The sequence below is a fragment of the Falco naumanni genome, chromosome 8 (assembly GCF_017639655.2).
Source record: "Falco naumanni isolate bFalNau1 chromosome 8, bFalNau1.pat, whole genome shotgun sequence".
NCBI classification, from domain to species: Eukaryota; Metazoa; Chordata; class Aves; order Falconiformes; family Falconidae; genus Falco; species Falco naumanni.
Window position 1 is genome coordinate 32,708,406 of NC_054061.1, and position 23,742 is coordinate 32,732,147.

The following is a 23,742-nucleotide window of genomic DNA, read 5'->3' on the forward strand; positions in this document are numbered from 1 at the left end:
ACTGCTTTCAATTACGTCAGTTTTCTAACTGCTGCAAAGTGCTGACTGTTGAGTTTCTAGTGCCTGAACTCAAGATACAGGCGTGGGAGCCTGAAGTGTTGTTTTCCTTTTGAAATGAATAAACATAATCCCCGTACCAAATGTGCATGGTGAGCAGCCCATCAGTGTGGTGGGAGGCGTGGGGTGCTGCACTGCAGCAGGCAGGCTGCCTGTACCTGCCCTGGCCGCCTGTAGCTGCCACCTGTACCTGCCCAGGCTGCCTGTGCCCGCCTGCACCTGACCAGGCTGCCTGTGCCCGCCTGCACCTGACCAGGCTGCCTGTGCCCGCCTGGACCCACTTGTACCTGCCCGAGCCACCTGCACCTGCCCAGGCTGCCTGTACCCACTTGTACCTGCCCGAGCCACCTGTACCTGCCCAGGCTGCCTGTGCCCACCTGTACCTGGCCAGGCTGCCTGTGCCCACCTGCACCTGGCCAGGCTGCCTGTGCCTGCCCAGGCTGCCTGTGCCCACCTGTACCTGCCCAGGCTGCCTGAGCCACCTGTACCTGGCCAGGCTGCCTGTGCCCGCCTGCACCTGGCCAGGCTGCCTGTGCCCGCCTGCACCTGGCCAGGCTGCCTGTGCCCGCCTGTGCCCACCTGCACCTGCCCAGGCTGCCTTTGCCCACCTGCACCTGGCCAGGCTGCCTGTACCCACTTGTACCTGCCCGAGCCACCTGTACCTGCCCAGGCTGCCTGTGCCTACCTGTATGTGCCGAGGCTGCCTGTACCCGCCTGCACCTGCCCAGGCTGCCTGTACCCGCCTGCACCTGCCGAGGCTGCCTGTACCTGCCTGCACCTGCCTGTACCTGCCCAGGCTGCCTGTACCCGCCTGCACCTGCCCAGGCTGCCTGTACCTGCCTGTACCCGCCTGTACCTGCCCAGGCTGCCTGTATCTGCCTGTACCTGCCCAGGCTGCCTGTGCCCGCCTGCACCTGCCCAGGTTGCCTGTTCCCACCTGTACCTGCCCAGGCTGCCTGTGCCCGCCTGTACCTGCCCAGGCTGCCTGTACCTGCCTGCACCTGCCCAGGCTGCCTGTACCCGCCTGCGCCTGCCCAGGCTGCCTGTGCCTGCCTGTACGTGCCCAGGCTGCCTGTACCCGTCCGTAGCGCCTGTGCCCGCCCGTACGGGCCGGTGCCCCCTGCCCCTCGCACGGCGCCGCCGCGGGGCTCAGCCTGGCCGGCGGGGAGGCGGGCACCGAGGTGTTTCTTCTTCACCGGCGCTGGCGTTACAGGCGCCTGGGGCGTCAAGCGGCGAGCGGGAACCCGCAGCGCCGGGCCCCGGGCAGGCGAGGAGCAAAGGGTGCTGCCGCTCCAGACCAGCTTGTGGCGACCGAAAGGTGCTGGGGCAGGAGGAAGCGTCCGAGGGGCCGCGCTCCCGGGGGCAGGGGGCGTTTTGTAACGTGACGGGGGCGCCGGGGCAGCTTCGGGCGCCTGAGGAGACGCTGGCGGGAGGGCGGGGGCCGGGCGGGGGCCGGGCGGGCCCGGGGAGCCGCCCCGGGGCAGGGGCCCGATCCCGGCGCAGCGCCCGCTCCTAGCTATGCTCCGCTGCTTGCCAGGAAGGGCCGTCCCGTCCCGTCCCGTCCCGTCCCGCCCCGCCGCGCCGCGCCGCGCCGGGAAACGAAAGCGAAAGGCGGCGGGGACAGGAGCCGGGCGGCCATGGCGGGGCAGCGGCCGGGCGCCTTCCCGCTGCTGGTGCGCGGCGACTGGGGCGCCGCCGGGCCGCCGCCCGCCCTGAGGAAGAAGCTGCTCTGCTACTTCCAGAGCCAGAAGCGCTCGGGCGGCGGCGAGTGCGAGCTGCGGGCCGGCCCCGGCCCCGGCCCCGGGCACCTCCTCGTCTGCTTCGCCCACCCCGAGGGTGAGCGGCCGGGGCGCGGTGGGGGGGGCGGGGGGCTGCCCCGGGCGGCGGGGCCGGCGCCGGTTCGCGGCTGGGCTCCCCGCCGATGGGGGCGTCTGGGGGACTGTAACTCGCACCTCCTAACTTTCCGCAAGTAAAAAATGTATACTGACTTAATTATTGCCTAGGATGTAGTGTGTACTGGCTAGGGTGTAATACACAAATCCGTAGTATATAACACGTCATATACGTAATGTGCAGTATACAGTGAATAACATTTATTTGCTTAGCTATATATGCTTAAATTCGGTGCTTAGTGCTAACCTGTAGGTTGCATTTTGAATAACTCTAGTCTATAAGTTAATAAGTCTGTCCTGCCAGGTATCATATATTAGTTTCGATGCACAGTAGTAGTCTCTGCACTTGCAATAATGAAGCTTACGTTAATATGACTTAATATATATCGTGACTACAGATGCATGTTGAGAATACGATATGTGATATGCATGTATTTAAATAAACTTGCAGCAAGGTGGAAAGCATTTTGTTGCAGCTCTGTTAAATGTGTACATATACATGCTTGTACACATATGTGCATTAACACACACATGTATACACCTTTTTTTTTTTTTTCCTGCCTTCATGCTTCCCGGTTGCTGACTCTCCCAGCTGGCGAGTTCGGGGCATACGGCCCCAAGCTGTTTTGACACAGGCTGGAAGACGGTGTGCAGGGTGTGGGGCTGGTACTGGGACCCTTGTGCTGCAGCCCCTGCCGGGCACCAGCCAGGAAACGTGTGGTAGAGCTTCGCGTCACATCTCTGCTGTTTTTTTGCAGAAATAATATCCTCTGCTGTCCTTCCTTTTCTTTGCAGGAAGAAAGTCTTGTGTGCGCTGTGTCAGCATTATGAGTTTAAAACTCTTTCATTTTGTGGGACAGAATATGCGTCCTAATGTAATGGTGGAGAAGTGCTACATAATTTAAAGTTGTATTTCTGTTCAGACTCTCACTGTTGTTTTTTTTAAATTATTCTATGTAGTGAAGCAAAGAGTTCTTGAAAGACAGTCTCATGAGCTGTGTGTGGGAGAAAAAAGGAAATTGAAGTTGATTGTCACGGAGCCTGAAACGGCACTAGCTCCTGAAGGGGAGGCAGTAGAAGACAATGTAGTTCCCACAAAGGTGAATAAAAATCGTAATCCTAACCAGAGCTTTGAAGTAGCAGTGAGAGTGTCAAACCAGTCACTGATATTTTGCTTTCATTTTGTTTTAGGCTCTGAATGCTACGAGCAGCTCTCAAACAAAAGGTAAAATGTTACCCATCACTCTCAGTGCTGATTATTCATAAACCAAAAATGTTAGTGCTTTTCTCCACACAATAACTCCAGGTCTGTGGGGAGTTGCGTGGAAAGCTTCTGAGTGTGGCAGCCTGATTTGGTTTGGTCACCAAGGGTGGAGTTCACCTTGCCAGACTTAGACCATGCACCTGGATTTAGCTTCTAAAATAGCCTTTTTAATCAGAGAATCATCTCCAGAGAGGGATTTAGTTCCCTTATCCTGCATAACTGCTCTGAAATCTGCATAGAAACACCTAGATTGAAGGTCTGAAGCCCAGGCCTGGCGTCTTTGTGCTCCCTACAGTTAGGAGAGACTGTAAAGGCAAGTGGTACATCTCCCCGGTACCTCAGTGACTTCGGTTGGCAGAATATTGCTGAAAGAGAATCTAAGCTTTATGATTCAGAAAGCAATCTCGAAAAAAACTGCACACCCAAATATACCTGCATCTGGGAAGAGTAAATACTCAGCCCCAAGACAGACCAGTTAATCAGGAGGTCCTTCAGTAATTACCCCCCTAATTTTACTTTTCTGTATGAAGCCTTGTTTGAAGCCATTTTGGATGGGTTTCCTCCTTTCAAATCAGGTACTTAAAGTTGTCATCTGCTGTTTTCTTAGTTATACTAGAGAGGACCCTGAAAATCTCCAGATGCTGCTTGTAATTGGTTTGTTGGGTCAGCCTAGCTTTTGGTTTTGGTTTTTTTTTTATACTTTCTTCATTGGACATAGTGGAGTAGATGATTTCTGTCAGCAATCTAGAAATTAATAACTAGCATCTGTAGAGCTATTGCTTCTGTGATTATTATTATTATTTTCCTCTTGGGACGATGCTGGTAGGCCTTCGAAGGCAGCTATCTTCTGTAAATGTTATGGCTTTGGTATTGGTTATGGTACCTTGGGAGAGCTTGTAAACCTGGCGAGTGGGCAGAGGCAGCCTGATTGTGCTGCCACCCGCTCAAGCCTTCCCACCCTGTGTCTCTGTCCTTGGGGCTGCGCCCCACAGCTGGCGGGTTGGGCACTACCCTGGGATTTAGGGATTTTTGGGTGTTCTTGAGCAAAAGCAAGCAGAGACCTTGCCCCTGCTACCCCCATCCCCAGTCAGGTGTACAGCGGCTCCACAGAGCTCCTCTCCCCTCAGTCGCATGTGTCCTGTGCCACAGCCAGAGGTGGTAGCCTTGGAGGTTTGCACTGAAGGCGGTGAGCACCAGGGTTTCATTCGATGCTCGTTTCCCCACCATGGTGCAGGGATGTGCTGGTTTACCAAGTGGAGATGGACTCCTGCTCCTGCTTGTGTTTGTGGGGGCAAGGAGTGGAGAGCTGCCTTTGTGAGTATGGCCATCTTGAGCACCCTGGGGTGCCCTTCAGCCTGTGCTGGTCCCCCGCCATCCTGCAGTGCTCTGTAACTTGTTGGACAGTTGTGTTACCACATACCTGGGTGACACTTTTAGTTTACTCTGGCACTCAGAGGAGCACGTCATTCCCGTTCAGAGGTTCTCTCCTGCCTCCACCCTCATCTGCCCGCAAAACTGGGGACATGCCTTCCACCGGCAGCTGCCAGACTTCTGGAGTACTCGGTGGGCACCCCTGTTATATCTTCTATCTGCAAAATTTTGTTGCATCCCTGCCAGACTTTTATGGACATGGGTCCTTCAGTGCTGTCATGCTGCACTGATGGTGGGGCATGGTGGTCATCGGGAGGCTTTGCATCAAGTTGTGCAGAGCTACTGGTGGTCTATGGTGCCTGTGGATGTCCTGAGCTGTGTTCAGGCTTGGTATGCCTGCACCCATGTTAAGAAACAGATGCAGAGGCTGCAGGGTCTCTCACAACCCTTACCAACACCTGAGCAGCCATGGCCAATTATCTCAATGGATTTTATTTTGTTTTATTTATGTCTCTGGCCCAGACTTACACCAGTGATCTTGCACTTGTTTACTCATGGCTGGTTTTGTGCACCAAAGAAGCTGCCTGCAGCCCCGCAGAATATTGCATTTGGGCTGTTTTGGATCACCCTATGTCCCAGGGTACCCTGCCCGTAACCTTTGATTGGTTAGGTGATCTCTTTTCTTGGGAAAGGAAATGAGAAAGGGTAAGAAAAATCTGTTTATTCCAGGAAGTGTGTACCAGTGTGTCATATGGTTTTATTTCTCTTTTTGTTGAAGATGATGCAGAAGTCTTGCAGAAAGCAGAGAGTTTTGTTCAAAACAGTGAACTCCAGGAGGAAGCTGGCTCTGCAGAGAACATCACAGAAAAGTCTATGGAGACCTCACCTTCGGTGGTGCTTGAAAACATCGAAAGATGCAGTCCAAAATGCTTATGTATGCTGTTGGAGAACATCAGCGGCCTGGCAGTAGATGATGACTTCACTGTGGAAGTGATACCTGAAATAAATGTTGCTGTAGTTACCTTTATAAAAAGTATTGGTAAGACAGGAGGAACATAATCGTTTATTTCCATGTATGTGTATGTGTATGGGTAACAGCTTTCGGAGCTTGATTCCTCTCCCATTAGAGATTCAGACAGTTTTAAAGAAGTGCCTGGGCTGTAGTCTCTCAAGAAAAATCTAAGTCCTATAGATATATACAGCTCTGTGAAAATGCCTGTGATCTAAATATTGCACTGAAAAAAAGAAAATTGTGGCATCTTCATTAATTGAAATTGGATGAGAATGTTTCATTGTCTTTATCTTATTTTGGGTTGGAATGATTAATTAGAAGTGCACTGAGTGTGGAGATGAATTCTGTGAATTATTGAAGTGTATGAAGTCTCCATTTGGGAAGACAGCGAAACAGTGAGAAGTGCTTAGTTTTGTTATACAAGAGGTGGATGGAAAGGGAACACAGACATTGTGATAGTGAATAGCAGAGTAACACGGCTGTGTGCATTTTCCCTCATTTTATTACAATGGAGTTATTTGGAACCAAAGACAGTTTTGCTTCAAATGCAGGGAGAGGTAGACTCAGCTTTTTTCTCTGCCAGAAGTGATAGCCAAGGCTGATAATGACCCAGGAAAACACAGTAAGCTTATACTGCTCTTCTGTTTACAGATACTGAAGAATTTGTCATAAAATGTTCACAAAACAAGAGAGTTAAAGAATTCAAAATCACTGCCAGGCTTCTTGAATTGACCCAGAGCATCAAGGCTGAAAACATACCGGCCAGCGTTTCCACAGACTACCTCACCATTTACTTTGAGAGTGTGCGGAACGGAGGGGGGCCCGTGTCAGACATCCAGCTCTTCCCTGAGGAGAACTTGGCCATCATTACTTTCTGTGATCGCAAAGGTAACGCTGTCCTTCGCCTGACCAAAGTGCTCCCAAGTGGAGGACCTGAAAGAAAATTGCCGCAGAATTGGGCATTGGGAGAAGCCTGGCTTGTTGTCACAAAAGCCAGTGTACGCTGTCCCATCCCTGGGAGGTGCTCTGGATTTAGACATACTGCTGTGTGTCTGGGGTTTCAGAAGCTCTCTGGGTTTTTATGTTACTGAAGGTTCATTTTAATACCAGCTTTGTGCATCAGTTGTTTCCAGTGATGTTTTTTCCCCATTTACAGAGCTTCTTAGCTGCAGTACAACATTAATTGTACTTACAGGTATAGGAAGTAGGATCTATCAGTGACTTCAGCTTTCACAGTTAGCTTTCAGAAACTGATTAAGGTCAAATATCTTCATTATTAGGTAAGAATAGAGCTAAATAACAATCTTGTTACTGTTCCTTGTGTTGAATCACTGTCCCGTTTTTGTGCCAGTGCAACCTCTGGTAAATATCTCTGTGTTAGGAGGCTTTTGGCTTAGTAAATTCTTTTACTTTTAATTAAAGGTATCTGTCAGATGATTGGTTTTCTTTTGACTCTCAGAATTTACTTAAGAATATTTTTTACATTGATTTAATATGTAAATTGGATCATTGTAATGTGGTTTTAAGACCCTGCCAACATCATAATTCCTTTCCTTTGTCTATTTCCACTGAAATGGAAAAAAAAAAAGGTAGTAAAAAGCACTGGCACAAAGAATTTTATTTTAATTTGAGAGTAAGGAGCATTTCATATTAATACATTGATATGGCCCTGCTCTGTGGTGGAGTTTCCTTCGGAAATGAGAGCAAGGTGTAGCTGTACAGGTAAATACAGGCACAAGCATATTTACTGAACTAGTTGGAGCCACGCCTCTTGCCTTCTCCCCTGCAGAGTGGTTTGGAAATCAGAAAGACACAAAAATAACTCTTTCAAATGAAAAAAAATATTATTATCGTATTCAATGTAATAGTTATAAGAACAGAGTCATTTGCTTGATTTGAAGTTAATGATGTCTATGTGTTTGTATGTAGATCTAAACAGAGTCTTGGAAAAGCAGCATTTACTGCAAGAGACACCGATTTCTGTGCATCCATATTATCACTCCCTGGGAACAGCGCTCTATGGAAAAGAAAGACCAACGATCAAGATGCCAGACCCCATTGGGGTGCCATTAGATCCATATGTATGGCAGTTTCTAGAAAGGCAGGCTCAACTGATCCAAGACATAAACCAGGAAATGGCACTTTGCCATTGTGAGCTAAAATGGCCCCAAGCAGACTGTGCACACCCAGAAATTATGTTGTGCCCGTCGTCGTCTCTTTCCACGCAGAAAAGGCCAGTGATGAAGCTGATCAAGACATGGAAGCAAGATGCTTCTGCTGAGTTCTCACGTATCATGGCACACTATGTAGCTATAAAATGTAACGTCAATTCGGTGGATTGGGAAGACCTGAAAAACAGATTGGTGAAAGATGTTGCTTTGATCATAACTGATATTTCTGAGGAGATGGTGGTGATTGCAGGCAACAGAGCAGCCGTAGACAGTGCAGAGAGAGAAGTGAGGGAATGCATGGAAAAAGCCATGAAGCAAAGTGAAAGGGAAAAACAAAGCATAGAAATTTCTGTCTCGGTGATCCCAGGGAAGTATGCTGTTCTGTGCAGTGCTGGGCTAGAAGAGAATATCCACAGGGAATATCCATGCTTAAAGATCTTTTATGATGACACAAAAAAAACTGTTCAGTTGTGTGGATTACCTGCGGAAGTATATAAAATCAAAGCTGACTTACTTGAAAATGTATTGAATATGCCATGTACCATAGTTAACATTGATCCCCATGTTTTCTGCTATCTACAGCATGTAGATAATAAAACAATGTCAGAGACGTTATTCACTAGGGAAAAAATTAATAGTTTTTATGAACTTGAGGATGATACTGTGTTGCTGTTTGGAGATACTTCCAAAGATCTTTCAGAAGCAGAAAAGCAAATAAAGACAGCCTTATGTTCTAAGTGCATCAGTGTGGAGGATGGTAAGGTCATTAAAACGGAGCAGTGGAGGAGTTGTCTTGCCTCCTTGCATAAGAAGTACAATTCTTCCCAGGTAACTGTAGTCATTGATGAATCTGTTGAAACCAAAAATATAGTGATTATTGCTGGCTTTTCTAATGCCGTAACAGAATTTTATCAGGAACTTAATGATTTTATAGATAGAAACACACAAGTGGAAAAAGTAATCCCGGCTAAGTTGATGGTACTAGTGGAGTTTGTAGAAAAGGAAAAATCCAGTGTTTGTCTTGAATTGAGGAAGAAGGGTGTGACAGTATGTTTTGACACCAAGACACCATGTATTTCCCTGAGCGGACCAAGAGCAGAAGTGCCAAAAGCAGTCACCATGTTTGAAGCAATTCTCTCAGCCCTTCACTCAAAAATTGTGCCAATTGATAAACCAGGAGCCAGAGAGTTCTTCACTGAGAGGAAAGAATCCTGTGTTTTTGAAGCAAAGCAGAGATTTGGCTGTTTGATTAGGCTAGAAGAACGACAACAACAACAACAGAAAGGTGAAAAAGTTGCTTATAAAGAGAAAAGAAAGCTCTACTACAAGAAAGTGCTGCCAGGTGGAATTGTAATAGCTGTTTATAAAGCTGACTTGTGCACTTATCCTGTTGATGTTGTGGTAAATGCATCTAATGAGGACTTAAAACACATCGGTGGCCTTGCTGCGGCACTGTTAAAAGCGGCTGGTCCAGAACTGCAACAGGAGTGTGATGAGCTGGTGAAGAAGAATGGGAGTTTGCAGCCTGGGTGTGCGGTTATCACGGGCCCTGGGAAACTCCCCTGCAAGAACATCATTCATGCTGTTGGTCCCAGGTGGAGGAAGGATGAAGCAGAGAAGTGCGTGTTCTTGTTAAGAAAGACAGTGAAGAAAAGTCTGCAACTGGCTGAAACATACAATCATCGCTCCATAGCTCTCCCTGCTATAAGTGGAGGGATTTTTGGCTTCCCACGTGAACTGTGTACGTATTCGATTGTATCCTCCATCAAGGAGGCCTTGGAAGAATCCATGGGGGACAGCAGCTTGAAGGAGGTTCATCTTGTGGATGGTGTGGAAGAAACAGTTAGGGTTCTGAGTGAGACAGTAAAAAAAGTGTTTTCAGCTGAATCAACCTCCCCGATACTGCTGACGCAGCACTTGGAAACCGGTGAGCTTAGAGAAAGCCAGAAGGAGGAGAGAAAAGAGGATCTGCAGGTGGATAGAGGTGATCTGCAGATGGTTACAACAAAAGAAGGACTTTGCATCCGAGTAGAGCAGAAAAGCATTCAGGAAGCCATGGTAGGTCTTTGTGTTAAAAAGTTTGCTTTGTCCCTAAATGAGAAATATTAAAATACTTTTCTGGAAGTAACTATGTGATATGTAGCTAAGTTGGATATTACAGGAAATCGGCACCTGTCTGGGCTGTCATGTGTGTCATGTGCTGTGAGTCATGCTAACAGGAGGATGTAGCTTTTTTTTTTTTTTTTAAGTTCCTTTGGATGGGTTAAAGACACAGTCTGTGAAGAAGTTACTGGGCTCTAGAAAAGTGACCCCATAGAAGGGTACATGCTCAAAGTCTAGACCTGATTTTACTTACTTTTTTCCCTATCTTCTTTTTTCATTCTTTTTGCTAACAGAGTTTAACTTACCTAGACCATCATGGCTCAATTTACACCTCTGACGTAGCTTCTTTCCCTTATGGGTTTTTTCTTCTTTTCAGTGATGCAAAGTGCATCTTGATAACCAGCACCTGATTTTTATACTTTGTCATGTTGTTTCGATATTATTTGCTTCAGTTGTCATTTTGATGCCTGTAAAAGCCTGTTCCAATAAAAGAGCAATACTAGATGTAAAGAACCCCTCAATATGAGCCACATTTAAAAAACTTTGTAATTAAAATGTCTCCAGTGGAACAAAGAAAAGACTTCAGGGCTTTGGTTGTTTTACTTCATGAGAGCACAACCACCTCCTTTCATCTCATTTTGGTGCATGAGGTGCTGCTTTTCTGATAAGGCAAAGACAATCCCACTTCAGTGAAAAGGAGGAAAGACACATTAAACTTCCTACATTACGTGTACCTTCTACAGTACATACATTTTGCGCCCTGTGGTGATGCTAGAGAAGAAGGAGCAGTGCTGCAGCAGTTCTTTACAAGGAGATGTAGGAAGGGCAGGGTCTGGGGAGCGGGGATAAGGCAGGCTGCAGAGGCTGAGTTTATTTCACCTGCCCAGACATTGGTGTCTGCTCAGGGTGAGGTGAGTCACAGCCTTATTTCCACCACGGGCTTGACAGCTCTGCCTGGGTGGATGGATGACCTGCTTACACGCAGATACCTGTGGTCTTGGTACTTAAGTGGGTCTGGTGCTGCCAATTGTAGGTTTCCTGCAAGCTCAGGAGTATTCAGCATGCAGAAAGTGTGCTGGAAACCAGGTTATTTCTCCATTGGCATCTTGTTTCTCGTGCTGTGTGTTGCTTTGGTAGTGCTATTAGTCTCTATTCATATTTTTACTTGAAGTCTGGCTACAGATATTTTCATTTCAATTTGTTCCAGACAGACGTTATTGTCAACAGCGTTGGCACAGATCTGAAGTTTGGTGTGGGGCCTCTTTGCAAAGCTATGTTGCAAAAGGCTGGATCAGCACTCCAAGCAGAGTTTGACAAAGCAAAACAAATACAGGTTACTGGTCAAGGGAGCGTGATCTGCACCAGTGGATGTGCTCTGGACTGCAGGTTGGTGCTTCATGCCATAGTTCCCCTGTGGGATGCAGGAAAAGGACAGGCCCTGAAGGTACATTTTAATTATTTTTTTTAAAAAATATATTTTGAACACAGATTTATTTGGGATCTTATCCTGAAGTTTCAGGATTTAAAATAGTTTAGATGACTTGACTGCATTTACTTCTGTTGGAGTGACCTTAATGATGCCTTGATGCACTGAGAACTTTTTCTTGTACCAGTGTAGTCTCTCCAGAACTAATAATAAATGATGCCTTATCCTTTTTTTTTTTTTTAAAAAAAGGATCTTTGCTGTGTTTTACAGACCCTAGAATGTATAATCAATTCCTGCTTGAAGAAAACTGAAGAACTTGGACTGAAATCGATCACTTTCCCAGCTATTGGAACTGGAGGATTTGGATTTCCTAAAACTGTTGTTTCTAAATTAATGTTTGATGTGGTATTCAAGTTCAGTAGTAGTCATGCTCGGAAGACTCTTCAGGAAGTTCATTTTCTCTTGCATCCAAGAGATACGGATAACGTTCAGGTAGTTCTTCTTAGGACAAAGCCCTGGATGTTACATACTGTTCGAGTTATGCCTTAGCAATACATTGTAGTTATATTGCTTAAGGGAGCACTTTCTTACTGCTGTGGGCTGGTGACAGTGGGATGTCTCTCCAGTGTCTCACTCAGCATCTCTGAAATACAAACTCTCAGCAAGCACAAACTGTAGACAAAATTGGCCTCGCTGCTGGCACTGTATAACACCTGTAGGTGCTCACACATCTTCTGACAGAGGAGTTCTGGAAATGCAAAGACAGTATTTATTATCACACTCTCCACACTAAGTCTTCCACTGTTATTAATGATACCTGAACATGACTGTAAAATGTGTCAGATAACATTAACAGCTATGTAGCTGAGCTAATTACAGAAATATTCAGTATATAAACTCTGAAATACTATCTATGATACCTTTTTTCTCTTCTTAGGCTTTTACCATTGAACTAGAACATAGGATAGCTGGAGGTTGCAGTGCTGCAGCACCACGGTCAAGTAAGTTGTGTAGGGGCAGGAGGTGGGACACTGAGGAGAATGTAAATACTGTAAAATGGTTTTATACCCAGCAGGAAACAGATGCAGTGTTATCAAGACACAGAACATTCTTTTTCCTCCCAATGGACTGGCATTCTTAAACTCCATTTGTAAAAATCTTAGAGGAGTCTCTTTTGTTGAGGGCATGCTCATCTCTTGGTGAGGCCACTCTTACCACATGGAAGAGGAGGGTATCCTAGTAGGAGAACCATTAGTTTGTCCTACTCAAGGGGTCGAAGAACTTTGTATCACTTTGCCAGACAAGCCATAAATAACATGTATTTCTGTACTTTTACTCTCCTGTATGGATATACAGAATGGGTAATTTCCTTTCCATTTATTAACTGACAGTTTTGTGACACAATAGCAAAAACATATGTGAACTGCATCAACAGCAGAGCCTTATTCATAAAAATATATAGCACTTTCTTCTCAGTTGCTGTGAGTGTCAGTAAAATGAAGTTAAAAGTGTGCAGATAGAATATGAATTAGATAAGTTTAGACTAGAAGTAAGGAAGTGAGGGTAAAGATGAAATAACTTACAAAAGTGTTGTGGTGGGATCTCCGTTACTGGCAATGCTTAACCTGGATAGGATACTCCGTTTCTTGTAAGAGTTAATTCAGGAAACTGTTACAGAGCTGGTCAGAGCAGATAACCCCAAGAGTCCTTTCTGAATTTATATTGTGTGAATTTACAGGAATAGAAATGGTTTCACTTTCATAGTACTTAAACAGGAAGAACACTATGCCTTCCTGCTTTCAGAAATGGAAGGTAGAGAAAGGCAGAAACGCTCCAGGTCCATCGAACTGATGTAGAGCATATTCCTTGAAAGGATATTTTGAAGCTGCCATCATTGGGAGACAGTAATACCCTGAAGTAAAGAAGTGGTGTTTTAAGGTATCTTGCTTTCCCTTTCAGGTTTCATTAGGCCTGTTTCAACTGAAGGATTGGGAGTTCATGAAATGCAGATTGGTTCCATTACGCTCCAAGTAATTAGTGGAGATATTACCAAGGAGGATACAGAGGTTATTGTAAATATATCCAATCCAACATTTAATGCCACATCAGGTATTGTATTGAATATGTAGTTCTTTAGTGATAAATTTAGGCTAATTTTTAGAAAGGTGTAAGGGAAAGAACTGTCCATATATAAAACTTTCATGAAGTATTTTTCAGATGAAAGAGTCAAGAAGCAGATCTTAAACAGGTTTTTATGTGTCCTGAATATCCCATTTAGTTTCCAAACTACTCAAACAGAAGGCATCTGACCAGATTTTTCTTGTTTTAAAAAAGAAATGCTTAAACAAAGGGGAATTTTTAAGTCAAATACAATTCTGAAAAATTGCTCTTGTCCTGGTATGTTTCACTGTAAGCCAAAGCCCTGGTTAAGTAAATTGACCCGTAAGAAGCAGAGGATTCTTTGGTGACGTTGTGAACTGCAAACATGAAAGACACCAAATGATATAATTCAAAGCAACTGGAGAGTTTGGTGAGGGCCATACTACTGGCTGGTGAAATGATAAAATAGGAGTTTTTGTTAATGATTTCTAATCATAACGAAGGCAGTGTTCTCTCTGTACCCAATGCAGTCTGCCATGGTGGGTACTTAGGGGAACTGGCAAGGTTTTGCACTTTGTGGGATCTTGCCATATGAGAATTTAGAGTATTTGTAGAGTACAGAAGCTGGGTAGAGTTTGAGGAGAAATAGCTAAGTTGACTTAATGAATGTGAATGCTTTTCTTTTCTAATTTAAGGGGTCTTCAAAGCAATTATGGATGCTGCTGGGTCCCAGGTAGAAGGAGAATGTACTAAATATGGTATGTTAAAGTGTACTATTGTGTTTCTTTTTTTTTTCTCTCTGAAAACTTAAAAGTTGTTTTACGATTCTCTATTCTGATGGTATAATAGATATTTTATCTGAAAAAGTTGTTTTAAGATTCTCTTCTCTGATGGTATAATATATATTTTATCTGAAAAAACAGCTTTCTTTCTTGGGAATTTTGAAAAGTCCTGTTGTTGTTTTGACACCTACTTCAAGAATTTTTATTTTCATAACTGAACAGAAGATGGATACAGTTTTATGATGCTAATAAGTGCTGGGAAATTATTGTAATTTAAGTTCTTTATCCCTGAAATTACTCAAGCATGTTCCTGATGTAAGAACAGAAACAGTCCCATAGACTTGAGCATAATTTTTAAGCTCATCTATTGTCAGCTACAGGAGAGCTGAGTTTTGAAACTGTACAAAGTGGTGGAAGACTGTCTTTTGGTGTAAGTGCACGCAGAACTGGCTTTTAAAAGCTAATAGCAAATCTGGGCTTATATTCACAAATACGTAATTATTTTTTATTGGAATAATGTAACTCTGCTTATCACCTTGATCATGAGTTCTTTTGTAGTCTGCATTCTGCCAGACCAGTAGAGCAGTAAAACACCAACTCACTGTCGTTGGCCTCTATGAGCACCGAAGGGAACACGTCCTGCTTGCATAAACAAAATGTTCCTGCTCTGAGTCTACAAGTTAACTTTCAGCATGGAGTTTCTTGGATATTCTTCCCAGCCTTTGGCTCTGCAGGCTCTCCCCATTTATCAGCCTGATCTGAGTGCATCTAACAGAGCATCTTACTATCAATTGTTACCTTTATGACCAGTGAAGTGGTATGTAACTCTTTGCTCATCAGTCCATTCATCCTCACAACATGACTCCATTTTAAGGTGTTTGTAATCAAACACGAGTGCTCTGAAAAACACAAATGTCTCTTTAAAGTTTCCATACCACAGTTCTTAAACTGGTTGCTTATTATCTTAATGCTATTATTTTAACCATTCAGCTCTTCTGCAGAATAAGAGTTCGAGCTTTCAAGGAGTAAGTGGCATAGGAAAGGATTTCTCATATAAATGAATTGTGCACATTCTGCTGGCATGCTTGTAAATAGAAGTGAACTGTGTTTTAAATTCAATGTAAGTTTTTAAGTTGTACTTACTAGGAAACTACTTTGTAGCAGAGATCTCAGGGAAATCAGAAAACACACCATTACTTGAATTACTCTCTCAAAGAAATTCTACAATCAGAATATTTACAGAGAGAACCAGAATCAACTAAAACCAGGATAATATAGCTCATGGTGGATTTCTTTCCACTTTTTCCACTTCTTTTCTAGCATCAATACAACCAGCTGTCTTATTTGAAGAGATAGCTGCTTTGAAAATGTTATGTCTCCATCTTCTCTCTTCCAGCTGGTCAGTCTCAAAATGGCTTTATTACTACACAAGGTGGGAATCTGTTGTGCAGTAAAATCATCCACTTGATTCACAATAACAACGTGAAGAGTCAGGTCTCCAAAGTGCTTAACGAGTGTGAGCTAAGGATGTACAAATCTGTCGCCTTCCCAGCAATTGGAACAGGTTTGGATTTCCTTGGGAAGGTGAAGAGGGCTGTGATGGGGGATAGTTCAGAAACTGGGACTGAGTTAATAACTTTGATATGGATAACAGTAGGCTTGTACAAGAAACCCTGTAAACTGTGATTTGTGAAAGTTCATTTTAGTCAGTTCAAACACCACTTGCGCACTTCAAAAATGCTGGTTTTTTGAAGTATAAATATTACAGTCAATATTGATCAAGCATGAACACCTAAAGAAAAACTACTGCTCCATAAAAGACATTCTGCCCCAAAACAGACTGTGTATCTCAGCTGGCCACCCTGCACCTTTCTTAAAACTTCCCACAGACTTTGCTTTGGGATTTTCACCATGCAGAAGATCTGGGGTTGGGGTTTGTAGGCAAAGAAAGATGGAGTTGTCCCGAGACCAAAACCTTGCCTGGCTGACTACAGAAATTGTGGGCTGGGTACCAAATACCTGCAGTTTACACTGTATTTAGGTCTTGTTTCAGCCTGTCTGCTCCAGCAAAGGGCTTGAGACAGGCTAGCTTGCTTATTTGGCTTAAACTTCTGGTTAGCTTGGGGAGTGGGGCTTGAAGCAAGCATGGTATCTTCATCAAACCAAGGATCCCCTTGACTGGAAAAAGAAATTGTGAGCTGGTCCTTGCTCAGCGTGCCAGGTCAGTGTTTGGACACTACAGTGATAGTTACGTCAGGTCACCTGGACAGCCAACATCTGCGTGCTGGTGTCACGATGGCTGTCCAAGGGATGTCATAGCTGAAACTGGCAGGAGTCCCATCAGCGTTTCAGGATAAGCTTTAGGTTGCCCTTCAGGCTTGTTGTAGAGGAACAACAGCAGTTGTTTTGATTGAGTTTGGTGTTCCTGTTTGTCGTGGTTTAACCCCAGCTGGCAACTAAGTACCACGCAGCTGCTCATTCACTCCATCCCCCACCCCACTTGGATGGGGAGGAGAATCAGAAAATGGTAAAACCCATGGGCTGAGATAAGGACAGTTTAATAATTGAAATTAAGTAAAAAATTACAATAATAATTGTAAAGAAAAGGGAGATAAAAAAGGAGAGAGAGAAATAAAATGCAAGAAAAACAGGTGATGCACAATACAGTTCTCACCACCTGCTGACCAATGCCCAGCCAGTCCCCGAGCAGTGACCAGCAGCCCCTGGCCAGTTCCCCCCAGTGTACATACTGGGCATGATGTTCTGTGGTATGGAATATCCCTCTGGCTAGTTTGGGTCACCTGTCCTGGCTCTGCTCCCTTCCGGCTTCTTGTGCACCTCCTTGCTGGCAAAGCATGGGAAGCTGAAAAGTCTTTGGCTTGTTGCTAAGTAGTGCTTACCCCAGCTAAAACATCAGTGTGTTATCAACATTATTTTCGTACTAAATCCAAAACACTGCACTGTACTAGATACTGTGAAGAAAACTATCCCAGCCAAAACCAGGACACTGTGTTGAAATACACTGCAGGCTTGTGCCAAAATCCTCTGCTGATTTAGGTTTGGTTTTACCTTGGTATCCAGTTTAAAGATGGAGATAGAGTTAGCGATGTGTGGGTTTGAAAATATCGGGAGGGATGCTATGGCTGAAGTGCTTGTTAAGCCCTCAGTGTAAACGGGGGGTGAATCTCAGAAGGGCTTCCTGGGTCTGCGTAGGGTGTCAGTTCCTGAAGCTCACGAGCTTAGGTATAAAGCTGAGGTTAAGCCTGGGGCTTTGGCTAGAAAGCATCACGGGGGAGGAGAGGGGGGCACCAGCGTGTATGGACTGGGGATGTGGTCTCTGTTTTCTGGATGCTGCCTTGATTTAAGTACTGTTCACTGATCTTTTTATTTTTGTCTAGGTCAAGCAGGACAGAGTCCAGCAAAGGTAGCTGATGACATGTTGGATGCTATAGTGGAATTTGCAAGCAAAAGATCAGTACGGCATTTGAAAAAGATTAAAATCGTAATCTTCCAGACAAATATGCTTGGAGACTTTTACAAAAGCATGAAGAAAAGAGAAGATTCAGGTTCATGCACAACAGATTCATGGATGTCTCTGTTTAAATGTAAGTAGGTGGATTTTCCATGTGTGTGGGCACATAAAATTAAAGATCTTAAATAAAAAAGCTAATCATTAACATATATTTCTTCACAGCATTTTTTAGGGGCAAAACCCAACTCACTGAGAAGAAAAAGCCTGTAGTTTTGGAGAAGAAAGTTGATGTAGCCACATTTCAGATTTGTGGGGAAAGCCAAAAAAATGTGGATGCAACTGAGTCCTGGATAAAGAATTTAATTTTAAAGGAACAGTTAGAAAACACTATTTCAGATGAGCTAATCGAAAATTTGGATGAGAAGCAAATTGCCACTTTGGCAGATCTCCAGAGAAGAAAGCATGTTACCATTCAGCTTGAAAATAAACTTTCCCCACCCCGCATCAAAATTTCTGGTATTAGCAGGGATGTCTGTTTTGTTTTTGTGGAAGTTCAAAAAATGATCCAAAAAATTAAGGATACTGAAGAAGAACGATCCAAGGCAGAACTTGTTTGTAACCTGGTAGAATGGAGGTATTCGGGAAGCTCTGACAGCTTTGTTGCTTTTGATAAACTGACAAATATGCAGCTGGAGGATGCCAAAATAGCTAAAAAACGACATCTTACTGTCAAAATTAACAAGAGGAACTACAAGGTGGATCTGAATACTCTAAAGGCTACAGATGAGCAAGGAAAAACTATAAACATACAACGTGTGCCAAAGAATGAAGGTAAATTACAGCTTTGTTAATTAAAAAAACCTTTACTAGTGGTTATTGAATGATAATTCTGATAAATGCAAACTCAGGGATTCCAAAGAAGTAAGCTATTCCATAGCTTTTTTTTCCATTTTCTTTTTTTTTTTTTTTTCTTCTCCTTCCCCCCCTCCTCCCACAGGCATGCCATAGCCAGCAGTTCTAGTTTCATAATTAGTGGTAGGTATGACTGAAATCAGAACGTCTGTTTCATATACAAGTATTCTCCATACATGTGTGACTAGTGAGCATAGATTTCATGCTTAAGTCTGACAAAGGAAGAGGTGTATGAAGACTGCATAAAATTCTTCTGTGGTTTTCAAACTTGTTTTCATTAGATATTGTTATGGGGATAATTAAAGAAGATGTAAAGTCTTAACAGTGCATTACAGAGGCAGTGATGTATTGGGGGGAGAGAGAGAGTATTCTTAGAATAAAGTATTGCATAAGGTACTGTCCTCTCAGCCTTCTATATGCAGCTGGTTTGTAAGACATGCCTACAAACCAGAGCCAGATATCTGTGATAATAATGCAATCTTTGTTTTGCAGATAAGCAGTCAATAGAGCTCCCTGCGCACTGGGAAGACATGCAAAGGGAACGGGTCAAACTGGTGAATCTCAGTCCATCACATCAGGAATATCTGAAAGTTCAGGACAAATTTAAGAAAACCTGTCCCAGCTTTGTCATAGAGAAGGTGAAATCCTGGGGGCGGTGCAGAGGGGAAGTGAATTCTTGGGCTGAGAACATTAATATACTTTCTAAATATTTGTAAGATGTCTGCAGCGCAATACACCTTTCATATCTTAGTCTCCCCAGCACTGTACAGAGTGGATATAAATCAAATCAGATTTCTTAGGAGTTGCCCTGCCATTTCTGCCTTCTAATAATGCAAAACCAGTGACCATCAGTCTTCAGGCTGACTGTGTTCAGCTAATGTGGTACTCGCTAGTTAATATGTTATTTCCAATTAGGGAATTCTTTATTGCAATGGAAGCAAGAGCAGATGCATTCAACATACAAAGGAAAATGCAAAGTCCTTGCAGACTGGTCATAAAGCTCTTTACTATTTTATTACTTCTTCCTTGTCAGTCCCAGAGCCTTTCAGGCTAGACTGTTGGTTTTGACCAAAGTGTCAAGATTTGTGATCTAGTGCTCTTGTTTACTGAAAAGTCTACAACACAGTGCACAGTTTTAATTGCAAGGGAGAAGACAGAATTATTTAGAATCAGAAGGAGCAATAAATAGGAGAAAATACAATGAAATTAAGAATAAGTGTTTTAAAAATCTTCCATCATGAGATTCAATCAGCATGGTCAGACACAAATAGAAAAAAATATTAGTGTACAATAGAAAAAATCAGGTAATGACATGAAGTCTTTTCCATTGAAAATGGAAAGCTGCTACACCAATGCCTTTAAGATGATACTTTGATGCAGACACACTGTTTCCCCCTGAGCTATATTCACATTGTTGGCATAGGGGAGCTAGCAACATCTATCCTCTCACCAATTTATTTTTATATAGGAGTTTCTTATGGGTTGCTAAGCTACACAGTAAAGGAAGTAATTTTGACTTCCAAGCTGAGCTCTAGAAGAGAAACTTAAATTCAACGTAATGCTACTGCTACATTACATTGCAGTAATGTTTCTCACTCTTTAGTGGGAAAATCACCAGTAAAAATGATTAGGATGTACAGAAGGCGTCTTACCTCTTTGCCTCTAACAGTGGTACAACAGACTATTCCTAAAAATGATAATGCATAGCTATTGTGATTGCCTGTGTACCTGGTGTATACTAGGCAAGACAAATGTATGCCAAAAAAATCCCAAGCTTGAAAACCTCTTGTAAACTACCTTGGTTTCTGATTTTTCAGGAGGCTCACATATTCAGTTCCCCAACCCAACCCACACACTAACAGGGTATAGTGAAAATTACCATCATTCTTTCAGTTTGGTTTGGTTTTAATGCTTTCCTGCCATCATAAATGTGGTCCCTACCAGTGTAAATGTAGCTCTGTTTTGTAACTTTGCAGATTGAAAGAATACAAAATCCCTTCCTCTGGCAGACATACCAAATAAAAAAAATATCTCTCTGCACAAAGAACAACAATGAAGATAATGAGAAGTTGCTATTTCATGGGACAGCTGCATCCTCACTGAGCACAATCAACTACAGTGGGTTTGATCGAGGATTTGCTGGAAGGAATGGTGAGTCATTATCCAGATCAGTTTATTTCCTAGATGTGTATGAGGTGCTAAGGAATGTCAGTGTTACAGTGTTGTCAGCACAACATGAAGACTGAATAAAGCTGGAGAACAAAATAATAACTTCAGAGCGTAATCTATATGGACAGAGGAACTAACCTGTTCGGTTAATCCCTTGTTGATGAATGCCTCCATCTAGAGGGTATCAGAAAAAGCTCACCTGCCCTGAAATCAAGCCTGGGCAGCTTTTGAGAAATGGTTTGCATGATCTGCCTACAGAAAGGAACAAGGACCACTGTTCAACATCCTCAGCTGAGATACCAACCACTAGCTGCTGGTATCTCCTCTCTTCTTGGACAAAGGCAGGTAGCAAAGTAGAGATGCAGATACTTCTGTTGCTTGTGCTATCCTTATCTTTGGAGGCAATCAGAAGAACCCACTCCCCTACTGTTTTTATGCAAATGAAATCAATTTGAATTCATTAATTTAATTCTTCCCCTTTAATAGTTGTTGGGGACAACTATTAAATATTTAGCAGAAATACTTTCCGCATTAGTTCAAAGATTGTTTTGTTGTGTGCCTCTAGTACAGTCATGTTATGTTTATTATTTGGTAGCGTTCAAAGATGAAGGACAGGATGCAAGAAGTGGAACTTGGGCTGAATTGAGGTGCCAGTCCTCTTAGAGGTCCTGCAACCTTACTTCAAAATCCTTACTTCCTGTTCTTAATGCTTTCTTCCTTAAGATGCAATTGTACCTGCCTAGGGCTGACTTGATCTTGAGAGAGCTGGACAGCTTAAATCAGATCAAGTTGACACTTCAGGGTGGTCTGGATCCACACACAGGCATTTCTCTGCATCCTCTAGATGTACTTATGCTGATATTTCCTTGAGAAAATGAAGCCCAGCATACACAAAACACGTGAGGCTGTGCACAGCCAGAAATAGCAGCCACTGTTTCTTTTTAAGACATGACCAGAGGAGATGTAGTTTCACTTACCTGCTCTTTGGTAGTGCTAGGAGGTTGAATTTACTTGGGAAGCAAGAGCCCTCGATCCCCATGTCCTCTCCCTATGAGTATTGACATCCATCTCTCCATCTCAGCCACGATTTACAATAGGAAAGGTATGCTTCCCTTCTGTCAGGCTGGGTAGCCATGCAAAAATATCCAAAGATCAGAGCAGCCAGATAGGAAGGACCTGCCTGCCTTGAACAGCTTTCTACCAATGTCAGGAAGAAAGAAATCTGTCTCAAAGAAATGTGATTTCATCTAACATGCTGTGAAGTATAACTAGAATACTGTAATTATATGGTCATTTTAAGTGGAAAGGGCTCTGAAGATTTGCAGTTTGATGGATTGCAGGGTAAACAACAAGACTAAACAGAGACAAACCCTTTTCCCCATAGGAAAAGGCAGTCAAAATCTGGGTGTTGATACTTACCCAACATCTATGCAGATTCATATTTGATTCTGATTAAACAGCAAATTTTAGTACTAATCAGTTGTAACTTTAACCAAATTTATAATGTCTGCAGAGTTTAAAAAAAAAAGGGGGGGGGGAGCTTTAGAGATTTTATTGAACTAAGAACACTAACTATATTTGAAAATGTTATCTTTCCAAACAGCTGCCATGATTGGAAATGGAACCTACTTTGCTGTTGATGCAAGCTATTCTGCTCAGGATACCTATTCCCGACCAGATATGAATGGCAGAAAATACATGTACTTGGCTCGGGTCCTCACAGGGCAGTACTGTGTTGGGAGCAGCGGACTAATCACGCCACCACCAAAACACTCAGCAGATCCTACTGACCTGTATGACAGCGTGGTTGACAATGTGAATAATCCAACAATGTTTGTCATATTTAGTGACATTCAGGCATATCCTGAATACCTTATTACTTTCAGAAAATAGACTGGAAAAATTTAGCGCCTTTTACATGTGGGAATTAACAGGGCAATTCTCCATGCTTGTTTACATCTAGGTTTCTTAAACTAAGCGCTTATCTGTGCGTTTAAATATGTCTTCAAACTATCAACGCAATGGGGCCAAGATAAATAAGTATTTTAGAACATGCTATTTCAAAACTCAATTTCAAATTCAGTTATGCAGAGGTGTAGGCAAGAACTGTGAGAACAGCCCTGACCTCCTCCTGTGCAGGCCAGAAGGGACTGGTAGGAGAGGGAGCTGCTCTGCCTTACTTTTAGCCTGAAGTAAGAGGTGTCAGATAGGTCAGCGCACCTCTGCAGGTTCCTACTGCCAGTACTCACCCTGAAGCACCAAATCCTACACGTGAGGATTTATTTTAAATGCTCCATGTTGGGAGAATAACCTTGCTCACCAGCAGAGTTTTCAATCCTCCTCAGGCATCCGCTCACCTTTGTTGGTGCTAAGAGTCCTGAAGAAAAAAAATCCAATATTGAACAAATTTCATTATTCCCTAGGTATAATTTCCTATATTCATACCTGTTTCTTAGGGTCATTCTCCATGGTCCCCCACATTATGTACGTCCAACTTCCACACACAGTGTCATTGCTTCTGGAATTTTCAAGACAGTAAAGAGAGACTTTCAGTTTCTTTTGGTCAGTACCGAAACATGAACCCTACTGTAGAATTACTAATTTGCAGAGAGTCATTGACAGGGGCATAACTCAATTACCGCACTTAAACCATTTGAAAATTTTACAAGTTCTGTAAAGCAAGTAAATAATGACACTTGTACATCTTACTTAAACTGTACACTTTAAGTGATAATCTTACAACTGCCAATCAAAAGCCATGTATACCTGTTTAATAAAAGTAGCTTTAAACAGTTACATTGTATTATCGAGTTGGTTATACAAAGGAACACGCTGCAAGTGGAAGTGTTGCTTTACGGTTTAATATCTTTGTTACAATGATGCTATAAATAGTGAGAAGTTGAAAAGTCATATAGGTCAAAATTGTTTTCTTATATTGTCTGGATGACAGATTTGTGCACACAGACTCCAGGAGAAGTTACTCTGCCTTAGTCCAAAGGAGACCTGTGCTG

At 43.4% G+C, this 23,742-nt stretch overlaps 1 protein-coding gene across 3 annotated transcripts; it reads left to right on the top strand.

The window, feature by feature from the left end:
- The first annotated feature begins 1,097 nt into the window (after positions 1–1,097).
- Positions 1,098–23,527, top strand: LOC121092659 (protein mono-ADP-ribosyltransferase PARP14-like). Of its 3 annotated transcripts, none has more exons than XM_040604031.1 (17): positions 1,098–1,375; positions 2,910–3,049; positions 3,141–3,174; positions 5,363–5,623; positions 6,248–6,484; positions 7,526–9,825; positions 11,078–11,314; positions 11,546–11,788; positions 12,234–12,297; positions 13,256–13,405; positions 14,092–14,154; positions 15,575–15,742; positions 17,577–17,783; positions 17,873–18,481; positions 19,055–19,200; positions 20,539–20,713; positions 22,335–23,527. In XM_040604031.1, exons 4-17 carry the CDS (start codon positions 5,458–5,460, stop codon positions 22,622–22,624), a joined length of 5,055 nt encoding a protein of 1,684 aa, XP_040459965.1. In that variant the 5' UTR covers positions 1,098–1,375; positions 2,910–3,049; positions 3,141–3,174; positions 5,363–5,457; the 3' UTR covers positions 22,625–23,527. The 3 variants fall into 3 exon arrangements, with proteins under 3 accessions (XP_040459965.1, XP_040459963.1, XP_040459964.1); XM_040604029.1 differs by lacking the exon at positions 1,098–1,375 and adding an exon at positions 1,665–1,893; XM_040604030.1 differs by lacking the exon at positions 1,098–1,375 and adding an exon at positions 1,666–1,893 and having other exon boundaries at positions 11,567–11,788.
- The last annotated feature ends 215 nt before the right edge of the window (positions 23,528–23,742 follow it).

What these genes read in the sequence shown, in the direction of transcription:
- LOC121092659 (XM_040604029.1), top strand. Translation starts at nt 1,695, where the DNA reads ATGGCGGGGCAGCGGCCGGGCGCCTTCCCGCTGCTGGTGCGCGGCGAC. An exon ending in ACGTGTGCCAAAGAATGAAG is followed by an intron (nt 18,482 to 19,054) that starts GTAAATTACAGC and finishes TTTGTTTTGCAG; the next exon opens with ATAAGCAGTCAATAGAGCTC. An exon ending in CCAGCTTTGTCATAGAGAAG is followed by an intron (nt 19,201 to 20,538) that starts GTGAAATCCTGG and finishes GTAACTTTGCAG; the next exon opens with ATTGAAAGAATACAAAATCC.